At 38.3% G+C, this 25,084-nt stretch overlaps 3 protein-coding genes across 4 annotated transcripts in view; 1 reads left to right on the top strand and 2 right to left on the bottom strand.

The window, feature by feature from the left end:
* Window positions 1–7,473: 7,473 nt before the first annotated feature.
* ATP5MJ (ATP synthase membrane subunit j) lies at window positions 7,474–12,067 on the bottom strand. Of its 2 annotated transcripts, none has more exons than XM_062494753.1 (4): window positions 11,987–12,067; window positions 10,248–10,371; window positions 8,571–8,591; window positions 7,474–7,670 (listed from the first exon to the last, which is right to left on the bottom strand). In XM_062494753.1, the coding sequence occupies exons 2-4, from the start codon at window positions 10,369–10,371 to the stop codon at window positions 7,645–7,647; spliced, it is 171 nt and encodes a 56-aa protein (XP_062350737.1). In that variant the 5' UTR covers window positions 11,987–12,067; the 3' UTR covers window positions 7,474–7,644. The 2 variants fall into 2 exon arrangements, with proteins under 2 accessions (XP_062350737.1, XP_062350736.1); XM_062494752.1 differs by having other exon boundaries at window positions 10,248–10,377; window positions 11,987–12,055.
* Window positions 12,068–13,760: 1,693 nt separating this feature from the next.
* Window positions 13,761–25,084, top strand: part of TDRD9 (tudor domain containing 9) — a 66,355-nt gene continuing 55,031 nt past the window's right edge. Inside the window, exon 1 of the mRNA XM_062494758.1 lies at window positions 13,761–14,153. Coding sequence (XP_062350742.1) covers window positions 14,002–14,153 — 152 coding nt within the window. The 5' untranslated portion in view covers window positions 13,761–14,001. The remainder of the gene's footprint in view (window positions 14,154–25,084) is intronic.
* On the bottom strand, window positions 19,854–21,290 carry RD3L (RD3 like). The gene is made up of 2 exons (XM_062494759.1): window positions 20,992–21,290; window positions 19,854–20,151 (listed from the first exon to the last, which is right to left on the bottom strand). Exons 1-2 carry the CDS (start codon window positions 21,288–21,290, stop codon window positions 19,854–19,856), a joined length of 597 nt encoding a protein of 198 aa, XP_062350743.1.

The following is a 25,084-nucleotide window of genomic DNA, read 5'->3' on the forward strand; positions in this document are numbered from 1 at the left end:
GCAAACGTTTTGGGTTGTTAGTCTTCAACTTTTCTATTAACCACATCATTCCTTTGTTTTAGATGGCCAACTACTTACTAAACATCATTGAAACCAATCTCCTTTATTTTCTTATGTTTACTGCTTTATCAGATGAAGGTTTGTTTTCATATTAGATTTGTATTACTGCAATATTCAAACCCAGTAATTCCTAATTTGAAATGTGCATCTCCTACTACAATTTGTCCTTTTCTTAGTTACCTTTCTTGAGGTAAATAGATCTAGTAAGAGCAAACATGAAGGGCGTATCATGTAATGAAACTCCTGCTTCCTGCTGTTGAACCTGGAAATGGGTGAACTGGAAGGACTGCAGTTTGGAAGTGGAGATTGGGAAAGGCCTCTGCTCAGTTCTGAAGTCTGGGATATACTTAAAAGTATTTTCTAGCAATTACTGACAAAGTGATGTGCAAAGGAGGCTTAGAGAGGAAAACATGCTTCTGAGCAGAATAATGCTCATGTAGAATAGGAGAAAAAATTATAAACCAAATTAAATGTGTATAAAAAAACCCCTTATCTGTTTATACTTAGTATTTAAACTAAATTATTAAGACTACACTACTTGAAATAACATTCTTTACCTCTTTTTGTGTATGTACTTATCACAGATTTTACAGATTAGAATCCACAAGGTAAGTCTCCTCTGAAAATACAGTACAGAGTATTAAATCTGTTAAATAAAATACCATTGCTGATGTGAAACAGGTTCTGATTTAACACACATCTCTATGGAAAAATTTCTTCACTCTTTCTCTCACATATATATCTATATATAGAGGGATACAGATACAGATATAGATATGTGTGTGTGTATATATATATATAAACACCACTTTAGATTGCCATTTTTTTGGCTTTTTGATTACCAAAAATAGTCAGAGCATGGCTGTCTTCTATGCAGGTATATACAATTTATTGTGAATCTGAGTTTTTCAGTCACAAACGCTATTTTAGTAGTGCATTTTAATAGAAGAGCATCTGCACTTAGGTAATCTCACCAGCAGATGTAATCTAACATTTGCAATGATGACTTTTGCATGTTATGAAAATAATGGGTTTGTGCCTTATTGATGCTTAAGGTTCATGCCTTCTGTTTCTAAGTATTCCTTTTCCACGTAAAGCAACAATGTTCTAGTGCAGGGAACATTAATAAGACAAGTTGATTCTCTCTCTAAGTGCCCTGTTTTGTAACCTTCCAGAAATACATTTCTGGTTTTTTTTTGTTTTTTTTTTTTTTTTTTTACAACTGTGATCCTACAACAAGGTTTACTACAATTCTTAGCTGTATAAACAGAGGAATGTCAACAGTAGAGGCAGATGAATTGTGTAGGGCATTGATGGAACCTTATTGAAAATGATTCAGTGAAAAGCTCTAGAAATAGTGACAGTAGAAAATGTATCACTGGTATGTGTTTAGAATCTATTTTAGGTTGACTTATTCAAGGAAGATACCAAAATATGCAGCTGAACCTGAGAATATTTAGAAGGCTGGAAAGGAGCGTGTTCATCATGGAGGAGTACACCCAGTAATAACCTGCTTGCTGGGGGATGATTAGTTGCTACTTTAAAGGTTTGTCTGCTGCTTATGTCTCAAGTTCAAAACCAGTATTTCTGTTCTGTAAATGGACAAGCTACAGCACAAAGTACTGGAATCTTTTTTTCTATTTCTTTCATTTCCTATGGGAAACATTTTTTTTCTTGCCTTCTGCCTTTCTTCCTTCTACAAAGGTCAGAGTATGTGTTTAACATACTAGCCTCAATTTAAAAAGAGGCGTGATAGTTAGCATTAATAAGAAGACATAATTTGAAAGCAAAGTAAAAATAATTTTGGAAGATTCCTTTTCCACTTGCATTACCCCAAGAGAATTACTTAAATCAAAGTATGCTGAGTATTATGTCTAGGTGTTTACTTAAACCAAGAGTCAGGTCCTTTCTTAAAACTGGTATGACTCAAAGTCTTAGCTTACTTAAAGAAATGCAGAATTCAAATTTTAGCTAATTATTTTAAAGAAGTATCTAGAGATCCTAACTGAGAGTAGAAGAATTTTCAAGTTGTATGTGATATGTGGAATAAAACACCAGGAGTATAAGGAGAGAATTTTAGGTTTAAGAGAACTTTCAAAAGGCTGTTTCTCTGTAAAACTGCACTAAATTAAAAGCTATACCTGAAGCATCATGTGTAAGGAATCAATAACAGTGCTGAAAAAAATCACAGCTTAAGACATATATATGTACAAAATAAACAATAGTTAATAATGAGCATGGAAATGCTTTTGGTTAGACCTCCCCAAAAGGGTACCCCACACTGCATCCTTGGTCCTCTATCACATGCCTGTTCATATTCTAGTCCACTTTATTAATCCCTCCTTTTTCCTCCCATAACATTCTGCTTCTTTTCAGTTTAGTTGTTGCCATTTTGCTTGTTTACATAGCATTCCGTATGAAATATCTCACAACTTTACTTCATACCTAAAGAATTCCCCCTTAATTGCAGCAATTCTTAGTATTATCAAAAGCATGCTAAACACAACAGGTTAAAACAAGAAATGAAGACTACAACTAATACTGCAGAAAAAAAATCTGTGTAGGCAGCAGTCACCACAGATGGGATTCATTCAGTATACAGCTCTTAGTTCTACCACCCACATAATCCCCATTATCATTTCCTACCAAACACACTTCATTAGCTCTGAAGAAATCTCTGTTGCCTCTCCCAGTGGATCACTGAAGGTACTATCGTGATATGGATATAAAAGTTAAAGGTCATATCAGTTAAAAACCATTCCTTTACAATCCTTTAGAAGGTCATAATAATTAAGCATATTTTCATTTGATGACAACCAATAATGTAATTTGATGAACCACTACTGATTTTATCCTTTATAAGTAAAAGTATTCTTCCTGCTGGTACTGAGCATTAGGATATCATCATCCAGTGGTTCTCCCTGTTCCCTATTAGTTTGTTCATTTGTCCCAATTAAGTGATAGTATAAATTTGAGAAAGGAATGTTCTGTCCCAGAGGAAGGAAGTAAGGCTCTGCCTTTGCTGGAGCACAAGCTGTCATTCCTGATTTCTATACAGGGTGGAGTTATGCATTCTTTTTATTGCTCCCACTGTTGATGCTGATGACAGTTCCTCCAGGAGAGATAGTGCTTTGATCATGTGCATAGCTGTGGATGAGGAAGAAACCTGCGTTGCCTTGTTATGAGGGACTCAATGACTTAGGGAACTTGGTTGAGTAAATGGGAGGATAGAAATTCTGATTTTTCTGCCCTTTTTCTGCAACCCCCCCCCCATCAATAGTTGCGCTATAATCTAGTTATAAAGCAGCTTTGCTGTAAATCAGATGGGTCTAAATTAAAATGGGGGGAAAAACCCCAACAAGTGCTTGCTTTGTTTTTTTACAGGGGGGAAAACCCCTTGAAATTATGCAGAATCACCTGATCTGATTCAAAAATATTTGTATCAGCACAACTAGGAGGAGCAAGGCACTGCGGTGTAAGGGTACAAACACCTCAGGCTGGTGTAGCTACTACAGTGCTCATACTGTTAAACCACAACCAAAGACAGAATTTAATTAAAACGTCTAAATCATCCATTCTTGTGGTGGTCAGTTCATTTTGAGTTAGGAGAAAGTAATTGTTTCCAAGTACTTTGCCTGCAGCAGTGGAGTAGACTACACAAGACTGTCTTATTTATGAGTTTTAATAAATTACCTAATCAGCCATGTGGTTTTATGTTCTTAAAAATACTAGCTGCTAAATGTTAGTTGATAAAGGTCATGGAATTATAGTTTTAAGACTTTGCTGTTCAAGCACTATCTTGTCACTTCTTGTTCCTCCATTTAATGAATTGTTAACTAATGTATTTAATGCCTTGGGAAATCTCCATCTTATTTTTCTTTCCTTCCCAGTAACTTCACAGATTTCTCTGAATGAAACAATAGAGATTTCACACATTGATTTCCTCAGTTTCAGTTCAGCCAGCTGGTGGTGATGTCACACACCTGTGTCTGACAAGCACCTGATACTGTTCCTTCCTTAAGGAATGAAAGTTCAGGACACATGTACATACCAGCTCTGTAACAGCATTTGTACCATAAACACTGGATTGTGATCATGATTCAGATAAACAGGACACTTGTTCAGCTGTTTTAGTTACTTTGGATCATTTCCTGCAGCTTTACTCATCCTGCCAATTAACATGAATACACATTTGGGTTTTTTCCAAGTTAGCCATTAAGGAGGTTAAGTAGGTTGGACCTTATGACTAATGTTTCCTTGGCTCTGACTGTATTTTGGTGCTCCCCTAGAGTATTCTATCATACTTTATTAGCATGCAGAAGAAACTCTGAGATTCCTGATTGTAGGACAGCACTTGAATTGTTCTAGAAATCCTCAAGCTCCAAAATGAGAAATCCCAGTCATAAGTGAGACCCAGTACAGAGGGGCAAATACAGAAGTACTAGTACTGTAAAAACACATCTTGCATTAGCATTGTCATTATTAATGCAGTTTCCTACTGCTGAGCTTTTATGTTCCGTATTGATTTAAAAAAGTTACCAGTACCACAACAAAACTTAGTCAAGAGGATGCTGCAGTAATTGGATGAGGTTCCTTAACCCCTAAAGATGTTTGTTTTCCACTAACATGGTAAGGGTAGTAAACAGGTTTTGTCAGTGCTGATGCCTCATGACAGGTAACAAATCAAGAACGCAGTTGCTTAACTATTTTACTACGTAAAGTTTAAATGTAATCCTGTTTTAGAAATGTCAGCAATATAGAGGCAGCAGCTAAAGGAAAGCAACATGATCCATCAATGTGCAGTAAGCATATCCCTCACCAGTATTTAGTTGTGAATCATGGTGAATTATTACATCCATGGATTAAAGTCTGGATCTTACGAAGTCATTTGCATAGTAAATGGGTTTATTCAGAGGCTGAGTATTGTCTGTTTAGACAATTACCTGGACAAAAAAAATATTTTTGTTTTAAGTTAGCTTTAGAAATCACCTTAGCTAAATTACTAAAAAAGAAAGGCACATATTCTAAAATAAGAGTATTTACTTCAAGGGTGGGTACTCCTTGAAATGTTTGTCTGCTGAGGGCTATGCTCCAGGTGCTAGTGCTGCAATGAAAATTGATTACTCTTTCCACACCTCACTGTAATGAAATGGCCCTTACAATGCCTTAGTTTGCTTTCCTCTATTGTGTTTTACATTACTTCAGCACAGAGAAGCAGGAAGTATAGAGATATTACTACAGGTGTTACATGCTATGGGTGTGTTATTTCTGCTTTCGAGTAAGCCACTGACTGAATTTCCTCCTTCTGTATGCTACTCAAATAAAAAACCAAAACAAAACATCTATTTAAACACGAACACCCGTCTTACTTCCCCTATCTTTTGCAGATACTTGTGTTAAAGATCACAAAGGAGGAAATATTCTGTAGCCTTCATAGAAATTCCTGATAGAGAAGCACCAATGGAAGAACCAGTTGCATATGGCATTGTTTCAGTAGAAATTACAATTTTTGTAACCCAGATACTGCTGCCCATATGTACATTTTTTCCCCACTAGAAAATGAAGCAAGTCAGATAAAAAGAAGTGTTAAGACTCGAATCAGGTTAAGTTTACCTCGAAGTGCAGTTAAGTGTGCTCCAAGGGCAGGTCAGCAGAAGCTCTTCTTGCCTTCCAGCCCAGGAGATCAGAAGAACATGCTGATCTATCTCAGTGCAAATGGTCTGGCTATGGTGAAGCAAATCCTGCAATGATTAATGTTTTTTTCCTGGTCTGTTTGCCTGAGCTCTGTAATTGAAAATTGCTAAAGCAGGTCATTTGAAGTATGTGTGGTATCTTAGGAACTATAACTTAGTGATCATAAATTTGCATTACAAATGCTCTTACAGCTCCTTACTTGGCATAAATTTTCAGTCTGAACTGCTTATTAAATATACCACAACTCACCCATCCTGTAATTCCCATTAGCTAATATCTGTTCATTTAAGTTCCATTTTCTTCTAGTTTTTATTCCCTATTCCCTTCTTTTGGATGCTTTTGATTTTATGTAAAAATCTAGTAGTGAGTTCTTTGGATTTCTCACATTTTTCTGTGGTGATGAAACAGCAAAACCCATACAGAAATTATTAAAGAAATTGGCTAAAACAGATCAAGAAAGGTGCAACAAAGAAAACTGTGGAAGGTAGAATGAATGTCAAAAATACAAAGAAGGACAGATGTCAACTTTTCAAATTCAGTTATGCTAAACTTGTCTTCTTTAAAAAAAGCTTTCAGAGAAATACAATTGGTGATTTTACTGTACTCAGTAGGTACAGCTATTAAGCATAAATTTTGAAGAAATTAAAGGCGAGTGTGTTTGGAATGTTTGCCATCAGCAGGTAGGGTTATCAAGTTCCTGAGTGTTCAAATACAAAACATGTAAGCTATGGCCAGTTACTGCAGTCAGGAGATTGAAAAGCAAAACTTTAATCAAGCTGAAAGATTTAAGATGTTTCAGTGAAGTAGTTAAAAAGATGTACGTAAGCATTAAAATGACTTAAACCTCTTAATCTTCTCAAAGGCAGATTAGGCTAAATTTAAACAAAACATGACATGAAGTCTAGTTTTGGTTTTACACACTATGTATCCTTGGTACAGAATTCAGTATGTGTAGTTCTCAACGTTGATTTCCAGAAGATAGCAGTCTCCAAAATACACTTGCTATGGAGTTCTAACAGCTATCTGCAAAAAACATTAATGACCCATCCTAATAATACAAGTATTATTTCCACACATTCATGAAAAATTAAAAGTGTTTGAAGCCAGTTAAATGTGCTCATACCAACTGCTGCCAGTGTGTGATTTTGTTATTCCCTTTAAATTCTGAGGTTTTCATAAGCTCCAATGGCAAATGAACATCCATGTAATATCAATTTTCTTACACAGTATGGGCATGTTATTACTTACTCCTTTGCAAAACTTGTGCCTAAAGGAAACGCCTTTCAGAATAATTCCTTTCTCTACTGAATATGAAGGACAGTAAACATGTTGCAAATTATGTACTTTTACAAAATCCTGTGAACATTTTGTATGATATTTTCACAATGTAACTTTTGCTTTTAAATCTTGCAGAAATGAGAACACTTAAAAATGTAAGGTTTAAAATACAATTTTTGGTATCCCCGATTACTGCAAAAGGTGACAAAAAGCTGGGGATTAAGTCCTTGTACTTGGCATCCTATTAAATTACATTTTTAAAGTAAATAGCCAAAAAAGCTATTTTTGGGGGGGGGGGGGGGGGGGAAGGAATCTAATTCCATTAAGAAATTTAGTTATAAAGATTCGGTCCCTTTTAAAGTACTGTTGAAAAGTTTAAGATGGTACTTAGAACTGTAGAAGCTTATTCTAAAAATTAGGTTAGCACTGCAGTCCAGCATATATTGTCCAACACCTTTAATTACTTTTTGCTCAATGGATTTATTCTTTTTCCAATTACAGCAGATGGATCAGGTACAGTTCTAGCATTCATCTCCCTATGGTTGTAACTCGCTTCATTTGCAGTAGAGATGATGAACCACCAAATTCATATTCCAAGAAGAGAAGAGATCTTTAATGATGGCCAGAACCAGAGGACTCTGAAACAAAGACACGGTTTAGGCTGTTCAAACAGTAAAGCAAATCAATTCAGGAATGTAGTGCAGGTACTAGAACTGACAACTGTATTTACATCTGAGCACAAGAATTGGCTGTTCAAATGAAATAGTACCCTCAGAATGTGTACATAAGTAAATTTAGCAAATATTAAGAATTCTCTTTTGCAAGTTTTAAAGTCCTATTACAGTCAAACACCCATTCCTCCTTGGTTTTGTTATGGTCCTTTTGGAACTGAAGTTTATTTATACTATTATTCTAAGTATATAGCAGACAGTCTAAGTCTATTCTAGGTCTATAATAGGCAGTATTTTCTCTAATTGCACATTTCAAAATGTAAATAATGTTTGCATGTACAAATTCAACTGGAAGCAAATGTGTTTTCTCTCATGGTGCAGAAAGTGAACTGAGATACAGCAAGTCATAAAAGAAATAAATTCCACTGTGACGTCAGAAGAAACTGCCCATAAATACCTAAACACTACTTCATAAAGATACAGAAATAAAAATTCAAAACACAAGTTTATACTTTCTAGTTTCTTGACAGCTAAAATAGCAGGTACTCTTGAAATCATGCTGATTTAAGTAATTCCATTAAATGGTGGTTATTATTATTTGAAAAATGCCTTGCCTATAGAGTCAAGATATAGAATTTCCATTTTACTCCTAAAACCTACACAAGAGATTATTTATGTACAGATCCATGGATGTTTCTAGGTTATAAAATCATCAATTCAACCAAAATTACTTGTTTTGAAGTAGTCTTCAAACATTTGCTAAATCTGTAACTTAAGCCCCAAATTTATCTAATGTGAAATATTCCAAACTAATTTTACTGTACTTGTTTTAAAATTACATCAAGGTATTAGATATCTAATACTTACTATTTCCTGATGATTTTTTGCCTGGGGAAAAGAATAAAAAAAAGTGCTGAACAGTGACAGTTCAAAATAGATCTCCTATTTACTTTATACAGATAAATTTTACTTAGCTTATCATTAGCTTACATGTTGAGAGTGTACAACATATACTTTCCATGGTACATTTCTGTAAACTTTACATTGATTTTTAAAAGTTGTTTGTTTTTAATTAAGCAACACTCAAAACAAGTATTTAGAAATTATAGTCATCAAGATTTCTACTATAATTCATAATAAACTTTTATGGAATATTACTATTTTAGTTGATATATGTGTATATATATACACGCACACAAATTATGGATATAAACTGAAGTGAAATGCTTGCTTTAAAATTTTCCTTTGTATTTTACATTCCCATTGTAATTGTTGTCCTGAAATACTGGGTCACAGTGATTAAAAAAAAAATCTTTGTAAGGAAGACAGTTATAAGAGATTGTACAATCTCCATCCTTGGAAATCCTCACTTAAATTATGAATAAGGTACTAAGCAACCTGAGTTAAGTGTGATCTAACTGCTTCAAGCACTGGTTTGGACAAGGTAAGCTCAAAAGGTCCCTTCCAGTCTGACTTATGCTACAATATAGCCTTTTATAATTCCATATATTATTTGCAAAATTATTCCCCAAAGTGCAGAAGGGACTACAGTTATTAAAAACTATTTTCCCTTTCAAATAAAGCTTAGAATACAATTGCCATTTATCCAGGTTTTTTGGCCCTCGAAACTCTACACCAGGTTATCTAAATTGTGAATTAATGTAGCCTGAAGCATGACATGAAAACAAGTTTGAAACAGTCTGTCCATTTTGAACTCTTCTTGAAATAAAAGGTTAAAGCAAAAGTTAAACTTTTTTTCTTCCCGTCTACCTCAACTACTCATATTTACTTACTAGTCATTAAGTACTCATTTAGATCAACTACTTATATTTACCTAAACTTTTAAGTGGAGCGTATCAGTTTTGGAATGCTACACATTATTTGGACAAAGCTAGAGAAATACTGATGTAGTATCTCTCAGATGTTCCCACAGCAAGGGGTTCCTTTCTCTGTGAACTTCATCTACAACTTACAACACTTCATTGTTCACAAAATAAAGGGTTTGACTTGGGATTTATTGAGCATAGCCTAAATTGACAAACAGGATCTTTAAGACACCATAATCTCTTGAACCTTCTGCTTTAAGGGACCAGGCCCATTCAAATTTATTTGAATTTATTTATTTATTATTCTGCTTCTTTCTCTAAGAAAGTCATCCAGTGTCACAAACTAACATACATTCTCATGTTCAGTGACGTAGCTCTCATTTTGAGGTGCCATCAACCCAAAATACACTTTCACAAGTTCATGTGAGAAAACCTTTAAAAAACTATTTTCAAAATCTTTAGCAAGTAAGTTAGATCTGCATTTTTAAAATCAATTCCTACACTACTTGATCTTCATAATGTAAGCACAGTTACACTGACATTTGAGTATTTTTCTAAGTGGAACCTTCTACAATCAGAATTTAGAACATCTAAATTTTTACAGCAAAGACCTGGCCCTAAGGAAGAATGTTAATTTCTTATTTGCTGGCTATCTTAAATGACTGATTCCTGTTGTGGGTATTCTCTTCTATAAAAAAGACAATAACGTGTGACTTACCCCCAAATGAAATCTTGTAGTAGGCATAACTCGTTAATGCTATACCAACCCATATTTCTTGATACACAGTTGAGAAGTAGAATGTCATGGGTCTCAGTGCCTTTGGAATCATGGTCTGCACCATCTGAAACTTACAAGAAGCGTTGTCATTTTAACTTTTGCAGCTGTATTCTTACCTGCTGGATTTTTAACTTACATACAGACACACACACACATATATTCACCTATCTTTATGTATACACACACACACTCCTGATGCATATCAGCAGCAGTTTACAGGTTAAAAAAAATCCCCAAGCATGCAAAAGTACTTCTTCCAAATCAAAGAAATGAAAATTCAGAGTTAAGGTTACAATTTATGGGCTAACAGACACACACACAAAAAAAATTAATTACAGTTGATGGAAGGGTTCAAAGATGAGTCAAGAGAACATTTACACAGCAGCAATAGCTAGACTTCTCTCTGCCTCTCAGTGACAGCTTTTTCCTAATGTTTCCCTCAGGAGGAAGTCTCATTCCAGACAAGTCAGAGACGCTCCTTCCTTGCACTACCGATTTTGCTTCCCTCTCTCACAGCTGTCTCTTCCAGCATGGTAATTTCTACTCAAAATAGCAACATAAATGATGTTAACATAATAAATTCATGCTTTATAATGACTATTTGCCTTTCAAGATATGCCCCAAGAGCAAGAAGCCTGCCAGTGATGGCAGATTTTTCCTTTCCATGCAGCTTTGTAAGACAAAGAGAAAACTGTAGGAAGTTTTAAAATAAAGGTTATCCTAACTCCCATAAATGTTAGCTCACATTTGCACCACACTGCACTGAGATGCCCCATGTTCTACTGTCTTATGCACAGCAATTCACACAATAGTCAATGTTCACACTTATTGCAACCCAATAAAGTCAGCTATACACACATGTAGACAGCATATGGTAAACCAGAGACCCAGGAACGAAGAGTAAAGTTAAACTTCACTGAGGTAACACTCACTTATCTGATGCTACTAAATGTAAAAGCATCATCTGGCAAACCTCCAAGAGGAGAAGGTGCAAGGGCAGCCAGTGTCTAAACAACTGGACAAATCTGTGTTTCTTAAAGAATTAAAGCAACTTTGAGGCAATTAGTAGTACATAATTACAGAAAACCCCAAATTTACATTTGTTTATAGAGAGTAATTTCAACCACGTATTATTGCGGCAAAAGTTCCTGAAACACCTTTGTGCTTTCACCAAAACTATTAACGACACTGCATTAAGGACTCTGCTCACCTAAATTTCCAGTGTTTGCAGTTTCAGATGAACAGTGGACTACAGTTACTCTGCTATACCAGAATATCAAGACATACTAACAAACAAGGAGACTGAACAAAGCAGGAAGATATCCCCACGGCTACAGAACACAGGGAATAAGCAGCTCTATTTCCACCAACACCGTGCCGGGTAGACCTTTCCCCAGGGCCTGCGCGGGCGCGACGCCGTTCCGAGTATTTTTTTTTTTTCCTGAAATCTATCCGAAACAACGCTGTATTTGCTGTCTCCTTGACCTCCCTGCCACAACCTGGCGCAGCCCGGGGCACCTGCGGCCCGCCCGAGGCCCGACCCGCTGCACGGAGGGGGCGGGTAACGGCAAAGTTCCAGCGCCGCCGGCCGTACTCCCTTTCTCCTTTCTCCCTTTCCCAGGCTGAACCAGCGCTGCTCCCACCCGAGACACCCCCGAGCGGTGCCCGCCAGGACCCACCGTGCCAGGGGAGTGGCGAAGGTCACACTCGGGAACGGGTACGGGCACGGGGACAGGGACGGGGCTGCCGCGGGGTGCGCCGGGAAGGGACGCGCGGCGGGCTGGGACAGCAGCGCCCCCTACGGCCGCGGAGGACCAGAGCGCCCTCGCACCGCGGCCGTGCCAGCCCCGCGTCCCTCGGAATCGCGGAATGGGACAGGCGGGAAGGGACCGTAGTGAGGCACCTAGAACAACATCCCTGCTCAGGCAGGGTCATCCCAGAGCATGTGGCACAAGATTGTGTCCAGACACTTCTTTAAGATCTCCAGTGAGGGAGACTCCACACCTCCGGGCAGCCTGTTCCAGTGCACGGTCGCTGCACAGTAAAGTTCTTCCTCCTGTTCAGGTGCAGCTTCCTGTGCATCAGTTTCTGCCCGTCGCCTCTTGTTCTTTTGCTCGGCACCACCGAGAAGAACCTGGCTCCGTCCTCTTGGCTCATCCTCCCTTCAGATATTTTTACACACTGATAAGGTCCCCTCTCAGTTGTCTCTTCTCCAGGCTGGACAGACCTAGCTCCCTCAGCCTTTTCTCGTAAGAGCGATGCTCCAGTCCCCCAGCCATTCTCTGTTGTCCTCCACTGGACCTGCTCCAGGAGCTCCACATCCCTCTTGTCCTGAAGAGCCCAGAGCTGGACACAAAACTCCACATTCACCTCCCCTAGGCTGAGCAGAGGGACAGGATCACCTCCCTCGAGCTGCTGGCAATGCTCTTCTAATGCAGACCTTCACCTCAGTCCTGCTTCTCAAGAACAAGCGCAGCAGGTGTCCCGTGGCAGGACAATGCCAGGAAGGGCAGTCACAGTCTATGTAGAGTGTCCCTTAGGGAACAGCTTGTCCTGGAAGAGTGGGAGGCACCCGCTGGGCCATATTTATGAGGTCTGAAGCACTCCTGCTTGTTTCCTCCAGGTGCGGGAAGGATGGGGTGACTGGAATTCCTGAGCTGTGCTCGGGCATTGTTCTGTGAGGTGAGGGGGGAATGACCGCCCAGGCCTCCCGTGGCTGTGAAAGGAAAGCAGAGCTCAGACCTTTACTGTGTGTGTTAAAATTCTTTAGTGGGATCACAGACTGCAATTCCTTTCCTACTGAGTGATTTACATAATCTGCAGGTGTATAGATTTGCTACATATGAGCTTTGTCACACAGAGCAAACAAGACTTCTTGGATCTTAAATGGGCATTTTTTGCATTTAATATAGGATTGTAATTTATTTTGAAATACTGCATGTATGTCATCTCTTTCATTTAAAACTTTAAAAACCTCTTGAAATTTCAGTAAGGAAAATCTCCTTCTTTCTTTAATTTAGGATTTTGAGGCTGATATGTTAAGCAACCAGAGGCTGTGGTATCCTTATCTCTCTACCTATACCCTAGATTTGTATTTACCTATCTGAGAGGAACAGTTCTAAAGCAGCCAAATGCCTGCACTGGATCAGGTACTCAGTGTGGAGATGGTAAATCCTGCTGGAGAAAGTAAGGGTCTACCCTGTGTTTGTACTGGTTTTCGTTATTTATCTGATTTAACATATTACACACAGATCTTTTCAGTTGTTTCAGATGTGAGGATGACAGGATAAAAGTGAAGTTCAAGTGACACATTTATCTTAGTTCCTATTCTTCTTTTGAAATTTTTCCAGTAGAGATGACAGACCTTAGTGTTCCACCCTCCCGTATACTTCTGGTCTGCATCTGTATGTCCTGCCTTTCTAAGGAAGGCTTTAATAAATTTTGGGGGTCGGTTTGGAGGCATTGAGCCCTCAGGTCCAGGCGAACTGTCCGGGAACAGAGGGCAGATCCCAGCCGGCAGCGCTCCCGGCTGGGCGGGGCCGGGCGGAGGGCGGGAAGGGCGGCGGGCCGGGACCGCGACCGCGTGCTGGGCCCTTCCGCCGCCATCCGCTGTCATCCCTCGCCAACCGCCGCCATCCATCGCCATCCGCCGCCATCCATCGCCATCCGCCGGTATCCATCGCCATCCGCCGCCATGCTGCGGAAACTCACCGAGGAGCGGAGCCGAGATTGGTTCACCATCGGCGGGGCCGTCACCGCCGTCGAGCTCCTGGGCGAGGAGGCGCGGGTCGGCCGCCCTGGCGCTTTCCCCCGGCACCCCGCACAGGACCCACTGGTGGCTGCGGGGTGAGTGCGGGGCGCTGGGCCGCTCCTCTGGACGGCCTCCGTCTCTCCTCTCTGCTGTGTGCCCGTGGCCTTGAGTGTGCTGCGCGTTCCCCAGAGTCTGGGCAGCCTCCTCTGGCTGCCCTGCTCTGGTAGTCCTGGGGTGTGCAGGTGTTGGATTACAGCCTGAAACATCCGTAGCGATTGTGGCCGATGAGTTTTTGCGTGTGTTTTTTTGATTTTATTTTTTTAATTTTTTTTTTATTTGCTGCTTAGGATATTGTCTCTATCATCACTAGATGTGTTGCATGTAGGGTTAGATTTCTCTGAAGTGTGTTAGCACTGGTGTGCAGCTGTATCAAATCCTGTAGAAAAACTGTGGAACTGTCCTAGAAAAGACTCAGTTTATTCTGGTTCAGGTGCATTAACTTAAAATTTTATCTGTGGCTAGTGGTTAATGAGATTCACGAGTTCATTGCTGTCGAGGCCTAAGGAAAGTATTTAAGTTACCAGAGTTAAAGCAAGTCAGAGGTATATTGACATATTGTTCCTTATGCATTATTCTCAGATGACAGAATTTACAGGCAGTGAAAAATGTATGTACGTTTGCATATAAGGCACATTTGATTTTCACTGGAGTCTGGGTATTGAAATCCAAAAAATACTTTCCCCTGGATGCTGCCTGGACTGTGGCAGTGCATACTAATCTTGGTATTTAGACCAGGTGTGGTAGTGTATCCATGGTTGCCATAGAAAAGTGTTTTGTGTGCACTTCCATGTCACACGTTTCAGGATGAGCTGGGCATACACTACAGAGTGAGTGTTTCAAGTTTTATTTTTCCCTATGTGATGCATAGCACTAGAGGTTGCTGTATTTCAGGAAGGTGTATTTCTCTTAAAAGGTGTACACTGGCATCTGAGAAAGAACTTTTTGCATAACATCTTGCAGTCAGGTAGTCTGATAATTCTGCAGAGACTGTTCAGGCTGTCAGTGTTTCTGTCTTCGCTTCAGGTGAAGGACAAAACTGGCACTTTAAAATATCTATTCCTTTTTGTCTTTCAGTGTAAAAGTGCTTCCATTACCAAGCTCTGAATCATTGACCAAGAGCTACTGGGCTTTGTGCAAGGTGTTAGAATTTTCCAGAAGGGACCACGCAGAATTTTATTCTTTTAAGTTATATCTGTGAATGTGATGCCTCAACCCAGTACGAACAAGATGTTTGTAACTTCTGGGTCGCTGCTTAGGTGATAGTAACATTTTTTGTAGTATTGATGAAGTGTTTGACAAGAGATTCTTAAACCCAACTGCGTACTAAGCCACAAGATCTATTTTGTGCATTTACCATACACAGGGGAAATGAGAAAGATTCATCCAGCCTTGTGTGACTAGGCAGAGGCAAATCTTTCTTATTGGTGGGGCAGAAAGCTCTTTCTACTCACAAGTCTTACCAGATAACCTAATTGTGAGTTTGACAGCTGTTTTAGTAGGGAAAAAAAATATTTTTACAGGTTTATTTTTTAATTTTTTTTCCCCATGTCTGAGGGGGGCAGAAGCAATATGCATCCTAAATTACCATTTATGTAAGCATGGACAGAATTTCTTACCAATACCTGTAAAACCTTTGAGAATAGGTGACAGGTGCATGTGTGTCCTGCCACAAAATGGAATCTCTATGAGAGATTGTGTTTGCTTAGGTGTGTTTTGTTTCCATGCATGCTTCTGTTTCACAGCTCTGGGAATGTGCTTACATTTAGAGGGTTTTTGCAAAAAAAGACTTTGAAGTCTCTATAGGAGGTTTAGATTCAAGTGGTTGGACGGAAAGGAAATACTTGTATTTTTTATTCACTGACTCCTTAAGAAAGAGTTTGAGGCACTGAAAACAAAATAATTTCTCCTCATTTGTTGAGGCTGCTTGTAGCATAATTGTCTATTTCCTTCAAATTTCTTTATTTGTTTCTTTGGAAAGTCAAAACCAAAGTTATTCAGGTTTTTGAAATGCTTATTTATATTTATTTGAAGTTGGATATACAATTACTGACGGAGACTTGTCTGCCTACCACTTCTGTCTGAATTTCTCTGTAGGAATGTGTGAGTTTAATGCCAAATTGATAGTAACAATTGTTATTGCACATGAGTGTGTGTAATTAATACTTTACAAAAATGGCACTGAGATTGCTTAATGGGATCTAAAAGCCTTGTGTCACCCTTAAAAAGAGATGTGGAGTGTGGTCGCTTCCTTTACTGATAATGCCTCGTTTTCCAAGGCTTTTAAGATTCTTTTGCTTCCTGAACTACCTCTAGATTAGCAGTATGAGTAATTGAAGTTGTTGGGGAAAGGTAGCAGAAATAGAAACTGCTTAAAATGTGGCTGGACTTTCTGTCCTTAAGCAGCTCATTGATTAATTTTTTAATTCCTCTTGTTATATTTAACTGAGAGAGAAGAAATTTAGACCCTTAAATCTTTCCTTGTTATCAATACAGTTTTGTTCACATTAAGACAGTTATAGGCTAAAGTGTGTGAAAGGTGATTATTCTCTTTAATTTCCTGCATTTCATAGGTGTACCTTTCACCAAGTTAGCACCTTTTTACAGGTTACTTACTGGCTGGGAACATTCCATGCTGTTTGCTTTGCTTGACACTTGTGCAGGTGGGAGACGCTGCTGTCCTTTGGAATTACTGCCGGTCACCTTACTGTCACCAGAGTGGTTTGTCTTGGCTGCCTGCCTATTGCAGAAATATCTGCTGGCTCAGGCCGAGGGACAAGGTAGTTTTAGAACACCTCATGCAAATTGTGTAGGGCATAAATAAAAAAATACTTAAGCTGTTGCATAGTTCTTGGACAGTGATCTCCCACAGGGTAGTGGTAATGGACCTTCCAGCAATGCTACTCCTGTGTGAGGTAGCTGAATTATAAGGGTATGCAGAATTCTAGAAAATAGCTTGTCTCGGCCAGTGAGCTGAAGAACAGATTTTCTTGGCAGCATATTGCAGTAAATCTAACAGATTTCTTTAAAATAAGTTTAACATTTTTAGTTCGGCTTCTTACACATACACCATTGCTTTTTCTATGCTTTTCTCTGCTTTTTAACTAGACAGAGTATATAGCAGTTTAGTCAGGAGGGAAGTGCTTGTACTCTACAAAGTTACCCCACATTTCAATACTTAAAAAAACAGCCAAAGTGAAGCCTTAGAGGATGGCATTTTCTCAGGCTTTTTTATTTTTTCCTGTACCTTTGCATTCTCTTTCCCCCCCCCCCAAATGCAGACACTAGAACTGGATGCAGTAGTCTGATTAAAACGTGCATATAAAAGTAGGTGAGCCTTTTTGTGCATTTTCCTGGCATTGCATAGGGATTTAACATAGAATTTTCTATGAAGCTTACCTATACTTTTAAACTCCTGTGCAGAAACTGCCTTTTAGAATATGGCGGTGGTCCCTGTTTCTGAACTTGGAAAAATGCATTTGCTCATGCTAAAATTGATGAGAAGTTTACAAAGCATGGGGAAGTGTGTATCTGGGGTTTTCTTGTTGTGTTTGTTTGTTTGTTTTCCCTACCCATTTTTGGTGACTGTTAAGAGGATCTTCCGTGTTACTGGCCTTCATTTTCCATAAACAGAAACTTGGAAGCTGCATTTTTAGAGGTTTTTTTTTTTTTAATATATTTTTCAGATAGAAAACTGTGAGGATACTATTTTAAGAAATAAACTTGCATGAATTGCCATTGTGGGAATCTTAGACATTTGACCACTTCAAAGCTATCTGGAAGCAGCATTATGGATGTTAATTCCCAGAGTAATATTAATCCTGCCAATGCCTTTTAAATACTCGGTATCTGTTACCCTCCTTCCTGTAGGAAAGGTACTTGACATTTAATACTTGTGAGAATTTTATCATTGTGGAAAAACCTTTATTTGAATCCCTTGCTGCACTCATGCAGGGATTAGATTAGAACTGCAGAAGAAGAATCTCCAACTCCTTGTGCTGCATCAGTAAGGCAGAGTAAGTTTAGAACAGCATTTTTTTTATTAATCCACAAACTAACAACTGACAAGAATGGGGCAAGGAGTTTATAGCAGCTCTGAGTGCAGATACAAGAAGTTTGCATGTCCTTGTGAAGCTTTGTGTATTTAGTTCATGGGAAGTGGAGGGGCTGGTTACGTTTGGTATCAAGCTGCTGCTTTTATTATTTTAAACCTGGTAATTTTTTTTTGCGCTAGTCCTCCAATGCTTTGTCCTTGAGGTGGATGTAGGAGTTGTCAATTTTATCTTCTGTGTATCTTATGTTTTACTTTTCTACATGAAACGTTGTCTATATCATAAGCTTTTTAAAAGCTTTTAAAAATAATTCTAAAAATACTTAAAAGTGCTTAGTAAGTGATTGTGCCACTTGTTCATCCAATTTATGTTGCATTGTTAGTAAATTTTATTAGTAAAATTATTAGTAAATTTTTTCTGGAACTGGGGGTACAGTTGTGGAACATAAGATGCCTTGAAGTATTATAATAAAACACAGGTGAATGAAAATGAAATCTGAATGTCTTCTTCAGTTTGCTTAATACCAAAGGAAGCAGTTTTGTTTCTGAAGTAGTGTCTTCTGTGCATTGGGCCATATGAATCTTGCCCATTTTTTCTGATCTGGCAGACAGATCAAAAGGAAATAGGGAGAAGAAGAGGTTATATAAAACATGTAAAAACTTGTTACAGTGATGGGAGCAGGAGCACAATTGGAACTGTAGCCAGCTGAGTTCTGGCATATGTTTTCATTGATTTTCTGCTCTAATTGCCTGCTGTGGCTGTGTCTGCTATGTATGTGATTAATCTTGTAAAACTTTGTGAACCCACAGTGATAGATCATGGCAGCTGAGAAATATTAAATTTTGTTATGTGTAAATTTAGAATCAACACCTTGTGTGTTGGAAATGATCTGTTGACTCCTTGGCTATTCTAGAGAAGTGCCGCCTGACTTGATCAAAATGTTAAAGGCTTAATGCAGAATTTGGGTTTCAGAACAGCTTTCAGTAAATGAAAAATGGCTATTTAAAATTAAATAATTATTTTTTTAAAAATAACAGAGAGCTAGTTGTTAAATGCTGTAAAATATCTCGTGGGTTTGTTTAGCTGTCTACCTTCACATACGTCAGCATGTGCAGAATATAGTTTAGAAAAAAATACAGAAATAGTACATGCAGCATAAGTTCTGTCAGTGTTTTCATCCGACTTATTCTTGAAGTTAAGAAATAATTATTCAGCTTCAAAATGTATTTACCAGTTTATTTAACTGATGTTATATTAAACTGTTTCTTTTACACAGTATAAAGTTCCTATAGAGTCTAAAAGCTATGTGACAAACACAGAAGTTTTATCTAACACTCTCTGGATTGATCCTGTTTCAAAATATGCCAAGCAATCTTTTTTGTTGTTGTTGTTAAAATACTTCTAGCTCTATATGGCTAAAAACGGAAATTATTTAGATTTTTTTTCAGAAATGTCTACAGTTTTGATTAAAAGGTGGCTTCAAACACAACAGCTCTAAGAAACTATAAAGGTAAAAGGTGAGTTGATACTTAAGTTACTGCATACTAGCTATTACAAAGGATTTTAATTTCTAAACTTGGAATAAAAAGGGGAGCGTCACATTTCTTACTCCCGTGTGTCTGGATGGCAATTACAAGAGAGGAATGTGGATGGCGACATAACTTTTTGGAAGCAACACAAACAAACTTAACTTGATGGGTAGTAATAGGGTAGATTCCAGATTCTTTGAGAGAAGGTGGGAAACATGCTTTGTGTGTTTTTGTCAACATAACTTGAAACCGTGGGGATTTCATCTTTGTCCGACTTGTTGGAGCTGTCGCCGCACGGACCGAAGTGTTCAGGGCAATTTGTATTCTGTGCATCTACCAGCTGCTCTGCTTGGTTTTCTCTCTCAATGGCGGTAAGAAAATCTTTTAAAACTTGCTTGAATATGTAGACTATTTCCCAGGGTAAAACATCATTTTCTGCCAAAACTTCCCGAAATCTAGGAAAAAAAGTGAAAATTGAAATCTAGTCACTGGCACTGAAAACTTTTCGCTTTCCTCTCTGGTTATTTGGGGGTGGGGGAGGAGGAAATGACATGAGTTCTGGTGTCATTTTTTCCTTGCTGCCACATTTCCCCACTCACCTCCCCCAGATGATTGTAAGAGGAAAAGAGCTCTCACAATGCACTGGATGTGCTCCAGCTATTGTGAATTGAAAGCGGTTGTGATTGGGTAGGCTTCTTTTTTAATTTATTTTTTTTTTCCTTTGGCCCATTTGGGTAACTTGATTTAAACTGACTTTGCCCTTAGGTGTATTCTGGGCTTTAAAAGGCAAATGGACTTGTTCTGTTGTTTCTGAGTCCCTAGAAAATGTACTTAAAATGCAGGCATAGGAGAATTTTTCTTTATAACATGCATGGAGGGATGTATTTTTTTTTAGCTTACACTGATTTTCAAGTTTTTAGGAGCTACTGGTATTGTAGGCAGTAAGGCTGGATTTCTGCATAATAGTGCATTGCATTAGTCCTTTGATTTTTAATTATTTGGTTGCTATTTAATAAATAGTAGGGATCAGTAACAGGAAAACTGGGAAATATCAAAAAGTCATATAAGATTTCCTTTGTTGGGATTAGACCAGGAAAAAAATCCTGATTTAAAACATCCTTCAGGTGCAGCATATTAAAGTGAAGATATAATTCCTAAAACAGCAATAAAAATATGCTCCAGTTACTAGTCACTGCTGCTTCGGAAGAGCAGAGCCAAATACAAACTTCAGTTAGGCAGAGAAACATCTTACTTGTGACAGAGAACTCGGAGTCAGGGAAATACGAAACAATTACCTGCTGAGAACAGTTCCTGTTTGGCAAGGCTGGATTTGTGAGCACAGAACTTCAAGCTGCCGTTGCTCAGTAGCTGGAATTGTTGCTTGAGGGTTTTGGTAGTTCTTGAGCCAGTTGTAATCCGTGCCAGTTTTCTGGACTTTTTGTTCGTTTTCAATCTCTTGCACTAATCTTTCACGCTCTTTCAGGTGCCATTTCAACTCCCTCAGTAGGGTTTTTGTAACTACTTCTGATCCAGGACATCTTGTGGATTTATAGGAATCCGTTTTTGACCATTTCATCCAGCCAAAAAGTGGCATTTTTAAGCTGGGGAGAGATAAAAGAATTTTGCTTGTGTTTGTGTAACTGATTAGTTGTTTTTTACCTGTAGACTTCCTTCTCAGGAACTGAATGCTTATAAGGAAAATTTATTAATGATCCTAGAATAGTTTCCTGTACAAAATCACCAGGCCATAATGAAATATGACAAGCTTTGCACCTTATAATATTTCCTGTCTCTTTTTTGAGTTAACATATTCTGTGAAATTTTCAACATTTGAAAGTGCTTATCTGTCATAATGGAAATATTTCCTATTTTATCCATATCTTATCTGTATCTTATCTGTAGTATACGATTTTAAAAAACAAACAGGGAAGAAGCCCTTAAACACCATCATGCAAGCTAACAAAAAGCCCCTCTAACCCCACAGAAACCCCAACTAAATAAGAACACTGTCTCCCAACAAAACACAAACCCCCAAACCTCCAAAATTTAAAAATTAAATTAATTAATTAGTAGTTAAGTGCTGGAACTCTGCTTGATCTGTTTTTACAATTTATGTAACAGTTTTTATTTTCAATATTTTAATTATTGTTCACATAATCTGGAAACAGAAATGTGGTAGAAGAGACTTCTAAATTGCAGTTAGTAACAAATCATGCACAAACAAGCAAGCAGATTGGAATAAAATAGCATAAATTACCTTTGCAGTTGTCTGTGAACAGTGTTGTTTTGGGTGAGTTTGCTTGAAGGTCTCTTACTCTAGCATATCCCGTTTGCAGGTCGTTAGTAGTGCTGGAAGAAAAGAGGGATTTTTTTATCTTTTTCCTATTTTCTTTCTTTTTTTTCATTTACTCAGACTGTGCCCGGGAAAAATGACTTTCTGTACTGAATATGACAGTTTAAGTTTTTCTGCTTTTAAGGTTCTTTTTCATCCTATGTACTGGAGAGAAGCAGTAATCCATTTAACCTAACATGGTCTCTCAGATACTTTCTACCAAGTCCATTAAGATCTCCTACCTTTGAACTGAGTTTTGCCGATGGCAGCAATTTGAAAAAAGATGGTAACAATTTCAAATGCTTGTTGCTAAATCCATCCAAATGTATTGTTGGTAGTGAGATGAATAATGATAGTCTGAAGCAACTACAGACGTGCTTGTAGCTAAAGTTAAAGCTGTCGTATGATGTGATGCTTGGCTGTGCATAGCTGTAGGTCACAGTTTAGAGCTGTATTTTTATGCCCATAGAGTGCTAAAAATAACTATGTTGCTTTTATCATCAAACTAAACTTTCAGGCCATTGCGATGCTGGAAGACTTATCTCCCATTAGAGGGGGATCAGGCTGTTCTGCTGTCATTTTTAAACAGCTAAGAATAGTTTTTCTCTAGTAAAGATCATCTAAAGCCTTTGTTAAGTGAGTGTTGACAGAAAAGAGGTATTTGACAGTTGCTTAGGCTTTTGTCACTACATTAAATGCTTCTTCCAGATGAATTTCCTCAATCTCATGGTTCTATACTTTTTCATTACTGTGCATAGCTGTTAGCATTTTTAATAACGTTTCACATATATTTAAAGAAGCTACCTGTAACACCTACAGTGTGCCACACGTTAATCTAATTAAAGGAATAGAATGATAAGTAGATGCAAATTGAGGTCAAACTGATCTAAAAAGCCCAGAATTGTAAGTCTTACCATAGACATTGTTTCTCTCTCAACTGGCTGTCAGCTGCCTGCTCCCTGTTTCCTTGATGAATATTTTGAGCATATCCATTTTTAAGGTTCGTTCTCGGGGATGGCACTGTGCACACTAAAGGTCGCTGAAGGAGCCATTTTCCATTCCAGTTATCTGGTCTCTTCCTATTAATTTAAGCAGTAGCCTTGGTGTAAGAAATGCTGCCTTTCTTCTTGCCCTTCTTCTAATGACTGTCTTTGCTCCTCCTAAGTATTTTTCATTCCTACTTTTCTTCCTCCACCAATGTGTTGAACAGTTGGGAGAACAAAGGTTCTCTAAATTTGTTCTAGATGTCATAAAACATAAAGGATGACGTGTATGGCTGTTATTAAAGCTGATACTACTTATACATTGGAAAAATTCAAATGTCAGTATTAATCCTCTTCAACTGGAAGGTTTTCACATTGCATTGTATGTGGTACTATGAAAAAGGAAGGGAGCTAGGTTTATGATGACAGAACTGTCCTGACAGATTTTCAGATGAAATTAAAAATACTCCTTGCCACCTCCTTTACAGCACAGTTAACATGTCACCACTTTTTTCCACTGTATCAATCTGCAAGTAAACTGCTATACAGTGTAAAATCATTACAGTGTCTCTGCAAATTGGAGATGCATACTGGAAGGTGTGCAAGGTAATTAAATGAGAAACCTACAACTTTTATTTTTCAATCTAATCTTGGGTTATATCATTGAAAATTCAAGGCAGGATCCTGTTTATCTTTCCAGTGGTAGGAGAGCATTGAAGCTGAACATTTGTATTGCTCCTACTTTTGTATGCAGTTCAGGTGTGTGAAGAAATAGATGACTGTTCATGTGGGACTGGCACTGGAAACTGGACCTCAAAAGTAGAGCAGTAGTTTATGCAGTTTCCAGCCTGTGGTTAAACCTGGAAGCTTTGTTAAGAGCCATATTCTACCCAGCTGTCTCTAAATGTACATGTGGATCTGAAATGCTGTGTCAAGGTGGAAATTTTGGCTTGATTTAGTCTGATAGTGGGTCTGTTCCCTGAAGGCACTGTGAAGTTTGTCTTTATTAGTAACTTATTTAATTATGTCTTTGTGGTCAACTCTGTGCATCCCCAGGCAGAACAACGAGCATCCTCTGGTGTGTGTGGCAGAACAGCTCCTGTGGTAATGTGCTGGCTTTATTCTGTTATTTTCTTTTACCCTGAATATAAATTACACACAGTTCTATTTGCTTCTTGGTTTTTTAAGGTGTATTTAGAGAGTGTGTTTATTAGCTCTTATTTGTCTGAGGTGAAAGGATTGTCAGTGTGGGGTTAGTACCTGTCATGCTAAAAGGTAATATTTGCACTCACAGTCATTGGTGTGTTCTGGGTATGGTTTGTACTGAAGAGCTGCAATCAAACCCAGCATTCTTGGAAGAACCCTAATTTTTTTGGAGTGGTTTTGTTCTGCCATGTGGGTGACTTGGTGTAAAGGAGTGGAAGTATGGTTCATGGCTCTTAACTATTAACCTGCAAATATCTGGTACTCTTAAGTCTTATCTGTTTGGGTACTCTGAATCTCATCTGTTTTGTCTCCTCCTGTTTGACATTACAAATGCGAGGGGGAACTTGACAATCAAGATTGAAGTATTGCTTTTATTTTTTTGACAAAGCCAGTTTGAGAAGTTGGTAGCGAACAGCAGTTTGTTCAAAATCAGCTCCATTTAACCAAATACTACACTGATGTGAGTATCCGGCATGATAAACGGTGAGAGTGGTTGGAGGAGAAGCTTCTTATTCTTTTATTTGGAAAATTTTATGGCATCTGTACCATCTGAGCTGCTATTGATTCTAGTAGTTGAAAAGGGCAAGAAGTACAGCTCTCTTTATGAATGAGACTCAATGTGTCACTGAGAAATTATTACCCTCATTCTTACTTGACCAAAAGTGCTGATGGCAGATCATAAGCATTGCTACCTAGCTCGCATTTCAGCATGTTGGTGTAGTGTTGCATGTTCCATAATTCTTTCTCAGTATCTGTTGATAATAATACACTGTGATTTGCTGCCACAGATTTTGTGTGAAGGGCTGGTGATTGTTGTGAGCTAAGTCCAGTAGACACCTAAGCACCACACAGGCCTTTGCTTACCTG

Source organism: Cinclus cinclus, chromosome 6 (assembly GCF_963662255.1).
Source record: "Cinclus cinclus chromosome 6, bCinCin1.1, whole genome shotgun sequence".
Classification (NCBI taxonomy): domain Eukaryota; kingdom Metazoa; phylum Chordata; class Aves; order Passeriformes; family Cinclidae; genus Cinclus; species Cinclus cinclus.

Excerpts from the sequence above, each read along its gene's own strand:
- ATP5MJ (XM_062494753.1), bottom strand. The coding sequence starts at position 10,371 with ATGGTGCAGACCATGATTCCAAAGGCACTGAGACCCATGACATTCTAC. Across the intron at positions 8,592-10,247 it reads CTACAAGATTTCATTTGGGG|GCAAAAAATCATCAGGAAAT; the intron begins GTAAGTCACACG and ends TCTTTTCCCCAG. Across the intron at positions 7,671-8,570 it reads CAAAAAATCATCAGGAAATA|AGTCCTCTGGTTCTGGCCAT; the intron begins GTAAGTATTAGA and ends TCTTTGTTTCAG.
- RD3L (XM_062494759.1), bottom strand. The coding sequence starts at position 21,290 with ATGCCACTTTTTGGCTGGATGAAATGGTCAAAAACGGATTCCTATAAA. Across the intron at positions 20,152-20,991 it reads ACAGGAACTGTTCTCAGCAG|ATTTCGGGAAGTTTTGGCAG; the intron begins GTAATTGTTTCG and ends TTTTTTTCCTAG.